The sequence below is a fragment of the Myotis brandtii genome, unplaced genomic scaffold, assembly GCF_000412655.1.
Source record: "Myotis brandtii unplaced genomic scaffold, ASM41265v1 scaffold653, whole genome shotgun sequence".
NCBI classification, from domain to species: domain Eukaryota; kingdom Metazoa; phylum Chordata; class Mammalia; order Chiroptera; family Vespertilionidae; genus Myotis; species Myotis brandtii.
In genome coordinates, this window is record NW_005370535.1 from 499,793 (window position 1) to 506,390 (window position 6,598).

The 6,598-nt window shown below is 58.5% G+C and overlaps 1 protein-coding gene across 1 annotated transcript in view; it reads right to left on the reverse strand.

The window, feature by feature from the left end:
* APCDD1L (adenomatosis polyposis coli down-regulated 1-like) overlaps window positions 1–6,115 on the reverse strand; it is a 56,077-nt gene extending 49,962 nt beyond the window's left edge. Inside the window, exon 1 of the mRNA XM_005880773.2 lies at window positions 5,456–6,115. Within this exon, the coding sequence (XP_005880835.1) occupies window positions 5,456–5,504 (49 nt within the window). The 5' untranslated portion in view covers window positions 5,505–6,115. The remainder of the gene's footprint in view (window positions 1–5,455) is intronic.
* Window positions 6,116–6,598: the final 483 nt, after the last annotated feature.

The following is a 6,598-nucleotide window of genomic DNA, read 5'->3' on the forward strand; positions in this document are numbered from 1 at the left end:
AGGTGGGGGACAAGTGGGGGACAGGTGGGGGACAGGTGGTGGACAGGTGGGGGACAGGTGGTGGACAGGTGGGGGACAGGTGAATGCTGGCGTTGTTACTAGGCACTGCATTCGGGGGAGAGGGGACTCTGGGGACTAAGATGACAGTTGAAAGCATGTGTCTTGGCAGGAGGAGGTTATGGGCTTCTACGAATCAGATACTTTCAGGGCTGGAAGCAAGTCTAGGTGACTCCCTGTGCCGCGCCAGCACGGCCAAGGGTGAACCTGGGGGGGGGGGCGGTGAAGGATTTAGAAAAGACAGACAAGAGAATAAAGCTGGGTCTCGGTGGGACGCTGCTTCTCTGATGGAGAGACAGAGACATGGACTACAAGCCGTGTCTTTATTTTATAGCCAGATTCCAGGAGGCAGAGTAAGGACGTGGTCAAGATGTTTACAACATTCTCGTCGGTTTCGATCCTACTCAATTACATGCACCTGAACTCTATCAAGCCCACATCACTCAGGCACGTGCGGCCATGTGTTTGGACCATAGGTTCAAGCTTACAACTACAGCTGTTGGCTATAATTGTGCTGGGAGGGCCCTGCCCTCCATGCTGGGACTTGCACGTGGCAATGAGAGGACTGTGCCTTCTCATTAGTCTGAGGCTTGAACCTGTCCAAACACTGTAGCTGCTCTCCACAACTCCCCCGAAGCTACCTCCCACAGCATCCGGCTCATTGTTGGATACCTCTGGCGATGGGGAGCTCACTACCTCTAAAGCAGTGGTTCTCAACCTGTGGGTCGCGACCCCTTTGGCAGTCGAACGACCCTTTCACTGGGGTCGCCTAAGACCATCCTGCATATCAGATATTTACATTACGATTCATAACAGTAGCAACATTACAGTTGTGAAGTAGCAACGAAAATAATGTTGTGGTTGGGTCACAACATGAGGAACTGTATTTAAAGGGCCAGAAGGTTGAGAACCACTGCTCTAAGGCATCCCATTCCTCCCCTGCTGAACACCCTTCAGTGGACCCTCCATTGCCCTTGACAGGAAGTTCAATGCCCCCCTGTGGCCCTCATGGCCCCCATGACTGAGCCCTGCCAACCTCCTGGCCTCTCCACCCCTTGCCCCTCACCCTCTCTTGCCAGCCCCACTGGCCTTCTCTCTGGTCATGAACTCATGCAAGTCCCTCTCCCCGGGTCCTTCCTCCGCCTTCCTCTTTGTTCACGTTTTAGTCACTTGTCACCTTCCACACCACCCAGCCCAGGCTGGATGCCCCGGGACCTGCTGGATAGAGCAGCCACTTGTAATGAGTCGCTCATTTTAGGTTTAATCGTCCAATTTGCCTCTGACTCCCCTGAGGCCAGGGGCGGCCTCCCGTGTTCCTGTATCGGCAGGGCCTTACACCCGGCGCGTCACCCAACACTCACTCTGAGGGTTGAAACTCAGGTGGGCACTGCTCTGCTAGACACTCTTCCTTGTACCCACCTCACCCAGCCGAGCCATGAATTTGTCGTTATATGTCTCACAGGTAAGGAAGGTGATGGCGACAGGCCCACGGTGGGGCCAGGGAGACAGGGTGCGAGAAGTAGCCTGGCTCACTCCACAGGGACAATGATGAATTTTGTCGCTGTGGTCAGTATCCTGACAATAGTCATCGAGGGGGAAGGAGACCCACCCAGTGGCCAGCCTACACTCGCAGAGGCGACTGAGAGCGGCTGCCCCGCTCCAGGCTTGTGCAAGTGGCGCACGCAGGTCACAGGGTTCTTGGGGTCAAATCCACCCCCAGGCACCCCTTCACCCCGTCAGTCCCCCTGAGGCCAGCAATCTCACCATTCCCAGCTCACTGACGGGGACACGGATAACAGGCGGGGAAGGTGAAAGCTAGGGGGGCCCCCAGTCTGTCCAGCTCCTGGGACGTGCCCTCCAGCTCTGCAGCACACAAGCCATTGGATTCAGCCCCGTCCCGCCGGCCTGTGGGCACGTAGGTGGCTCCCCGCCTCAGCTGGGAGGCTGACATTCTCGGGGACACACCTGCCTCCCCCCCCCACTGTGCACCTCACTTCCTGGGTCTCAGACGGCTCCCCTGTATCAGTCTTTTGGAAACCGTCGGGTTTAGGGAGCCAGCACACTCAACGACCACCCCGCAGGCTGACCCAGCCCTCCTGTGCGCCAGGCTGTCCACCGGCTTCGGGGCGAGCACCCTCTCTTGGCAGTTCTGTCGGCGGCTCATTCTGGCTCCAAAGCTCTCATTAACATCGGTAACTTCCAGGGCATCGCACAGATAGTTCTTCTTCGGTCGCTTCTAACTGGCCCACCGTCCAGATGGTTTTGAAATCAAGGAAGCTGCTCTGCTTGCCTGGAGCTGGGTATTTTGAATCTGGAGATTACAGCTCCGGTCAGAACGATAAGCGAGACAGCTGGCCGCAGTGACCGCCGGGCGAGGCAGCAGGAGAAAGTTTCTGCTGATAACTTTCTTTATTTTAAATAATTAATCCGATTACTGATCTCCATTCACTGTTGGTTTTCGGAGGAGTGTACTTAAGTTAATTTTCTTCCCAGTTTTTATTCTCGGATTCAGAGCGGAGCCCCACACTGACAACTAATTTATTATGGGCTAGCCTGTGATTTTGTTCTAGTTAATCTGTCACTAAATGATAACTTGCCATCGCAAAGTACATGGTTGGAGATAAAAGCAGGGCTGAAATTAGACCAAAAGAAATGAGGAATAAAAAGGACCTGTGGTTTCTCATTCCCCCCCTCAAGCATAAATTGTCGAGTAAGGAGATTTCTAAAAGCCAGAAATTGCTGTGGAGTGAACCCGAGCTGGGGGCCAGAGCGTTGGCATGGGCACAGCTGGCATCTCAGGGTTTTGTTGCCGGGGGTCCCTAACCGCACTTCCCCACTCACGGCCAGACATTCACCAGAGGACATCCTCAGAGACAAGAAGGAGCGAGAACAAGTGGGAAAAATCAACGTCCAAACTGGAAACTAGCTTGGGGTGCTGTTTTTCTTGGGACCCCACTGTACCTTTGATTTCCTGATTGCTCAGAACAAGAATAACAAAATCCATCCGACCCGGTGATTTTGACAGATTCATCGGAAAAGCTACCAGTTGAGTCTGATGTAGCCATACCTGTGGTTTTCAATCAAGAGTAGCCCCCCCCCCCAGGGGACATCTGGCTGTGTCTGGAGACCCTTATGGTTGTCATAACGGGGTTCCTGATTGCTCAGAACAAGAATAACAAAATCCATCCGACCCGGTGATTTTGACAGATTCATCGGAAAAGCTACCAGTTGAGTCTGATGTAGCCATACCTGTGGTTTTCAATCAAGAGTAGCGCCCCCCCCCCCAGGGGACATCTGGCTGTGTCTGGAGACCCTTATGGTTGTCATAACGGGGAGGTGTTGACATTGGCAGGTAGTAGGTAGAGGCCACGGATGCTGCTAAGCATCCTACAGTGCATGGGGCAGCCGCGGAGAGAATGGTGAGGACCACAAAAGCCAATAGTATTGAGACTGAGCAACCTTGGTGTGTGCTCCCGTATGTATGTGTGCATGTGTGTGTGTGCATGCGTGCACGTGTGTGTGTGTGTGTGTGTGTGTGTGTGTGTACTCACTGTGGATTCACTTGGTGTGTCCTCCACGAGGTTTCTGGAACCTGGGGACACGAAGCAGGCACGCCTCGGCTCAGGTGCCTCCATTATGTAAGTATCTGAGGATTAACTGGGTTCTGTTTCCTTTCACCGAAGGGAAAGGACCCTGTCGCCTGGCGATGCAGCAGCGGGAGAAGTCCTTGTGAGGGAGCGCTCAGTGGGAAGCGGTGCCGGCTTAGGGCAGGGAGCTGCCGAGGCAGCTCCAGTGGGGTCGGCGCCCTCCTTGCGCCTGGGACTGAGCGCAGGGCCCAAGGGCGCCTCCGCCCACCGGGCGCTCCCTCCCGGCTCCTCTCCTGGGGAATCTGTCTGACTCCTGTGGCTGAAGGTCGAGGAGCAGCGCAGCAGGACTCCCTGAGAGCCAGCGCCATGCTAAGCGTCCAGGGATTTTATCGGCGTCAGGAGAAGCTCCCGCCTGCCAGGACAACAGCCTGTGCTGTGACCAAGCCTGCAGGTTTCTGGGGCCACCTGTCCCGTGGGAGGGAGCAGGTAGGGAGGGGTGGGAGAGCGTAAAGATGATGGTCCCTCCCTCGCCTGGTTCAGCTCTGCCCAGCGGTCCTGCCACCCACCCCTCCCACGCCCTCCCCAACCAGAGAACAGGGCTGCCTGCCCTGTGCCGTGCCCTCTGCGCTGCTGGGGACTCCTCTGCAGTGGAGGGCCCTGCAACCTCTCACCTCCAGCCCGTGGTAACTGCACCCTCTGGATGGTGTCTGTGACTCTCACATGCTCACCCCCCCCTCCCCCCCGCCTCCCTTGACTTCCTTCAGACCCTTTCACCTCCCTCCATCCATCGTGCTTGGATGGGTCTTCTTCCCCATCGAGGGGCTCCTGCAGGCAGACCTGGCTCTGCTCCGTGACTGTAAAGGAGCAGAGAGTGCCCAGTGGGACCTGACAGCCCGGGGCCTGGCTGCGCTGGCTGAACGCTCCCTGGGTGCCGGGTGGCATGCTGCTGCCTCCCCGCCCTCCTCCACCATCCTCACAGTGAGCCTACAGAGGCGAGGGCTTTGTGAGCCCACTGGACAGATGAGAACACTGGGCGAGGCCCCACAGGTGGACGGAAGCTGACCTGGGCTTCGGAGCCAGGTGGCTGACTCCAGGGCCAGAATTCTTGACCCTTCACAGTGAGGCTGCTTGGGGAGAGCCGGGGCGGGCGCCCTGTCATGACTGTGGTGGTTGTCGTTTTTGCCAGTGGTGCCCACCATGGTCCGTTGGCATTTGTAGAGTTTTGCCCACTCCCCACCCGCTAAGAAGCACCAGTGAACGAGCAGTTAGTCCTGTCTCCTCTGCCGGGGGTCCTGGGGTCCCTTGGCCACCCCCTCTCCCATCCCCCCACCAGCCTGGGCCCAGGGTCACTGCGCCCTTCCCTAACTTCTCCCCGGCTCTGCTTCAGAACACAGCCCCGAGCACCCCCAGGTCCAGGATCCCGTGGGCAAGACCAGCCTGCAGCCCTGCTCTCAACACCGGGGTTTGTACCTTGCCACGGGGTCTCAGTGGGCCTGGGATCCTCCTGATCTTCTTGGAGGTACCAGTCCCTCTGGAGCCCCACCCCAGGGGCTCCTCCTAGTGCCTGGAGGTCAAGCCTCAGGGGCGCGGGGGGGGGGGCAGAAGGGTGAACACTTGGCGAAATGACACCCCTCCCTCCCGCAGGGCCCGGGAGGAGCCTGGAGGCGCAGCAGGTGCCGGCCAGGTGAGGCTGTGAGGCTGGGGTGCACGGACCCAGGTGGCAGTCCTCAATACCCCTCGGGAGTCAGACGGCGAGCTCCCTCCCTTCCGACCTCAGGCGGCGAGCGAGCGAGGAGGAAGGTGACACCTACCTCCCAAAAGCATCAGGACCCAGGCGTAGGGGAGCATGGCTGCGGGCATCCCGTCGGGGCTGGCAGGACGGCCTCAGCACCTCCAAGGTGCGTGGAGGGAGGCGGGGCGCCGGGCTCTGGGGCCGCAGCGGACGCTGGCGCCCGGCTGGGGTCCCGCGAAGAAGTTGCAAGGGCCCTGCGCCCCCCCTGGCGCTCGCCCTCTGGGCTGTTGATAGTTGTAAGCCGAGCTGCGCACTCATAGGTCCAACTTGCCAGAAGAGGTGGAGACAGCCTCCGGCGTGGCGCGCTCACCAGCGCGGTGCGCCCAGCCCTCTGGCATGGCTCCTCCTGCCATTCAGACCCCCAGCTGACCCCTTTCCGCCCCCTGCCCCTCACCTCCCCCAAGTCTTCGCAGGGAGCAAGACCTCCCTCAGTTCCACGCGCTCCTTTCCGCAAAGTGCACCCAGGCAGGCTGGTCCCTGGAGGGACAGGGGGCGGGGAAGCTCTTCTGAGCCCGCTGGTCTCTGACCCTTGAAGTTTCTACTCAGATTCTCTTGGGAAAGTCACTGACTTGGAGCCCAGCTAGGGGCACAAGGAGAGGGGCCAAACTGGCGCCCAGCAGCCAGCACGCTCTGTCATTAGCCTGCGGGTTCCAGGGAGCATCCAGGCCAAAGTGAGGCGCCGACCAGGGCGGCTCCCCACCCTCCTGCCCCAACTCCTCCTCCCGCCACCACCTCCCAGTTCCCATCGGAGTGAGTCATGTTAGGTGACAGCCCAGAGGCAGCTGGATGGAGGAGGACAGCATGGCCCCCCACCAGCCGCCTCCGCCCCCACCCAGGTCCCGGAGCTCCCAGGCAGTTCCCAAGTGGCAGCAAGGCTTGAAGGAAGGTCTGAAAGAGGACTCCATGAGTTATTGGGTTTATGAATGAAGATGAGAGAGAATCACTTGGATTGGAAAACATTTAACCGGATTGTTCCTATCTACAGCGGCCATCTGGATAACTGAAGGGAAGCTGTGGTGGATGGGGCTGAGGCTGGAGACGTGTAGATCTTGGTGTCTGTTTTCATTGTGTTGCCATTAAGTGAGAGGGGGGAGGGGAGGGGAGAGAGAGAGAGAGAGAGAGAGAGAGAAGGAAAGAGAAAGTAAAAAAAAAGGGGGGCGGG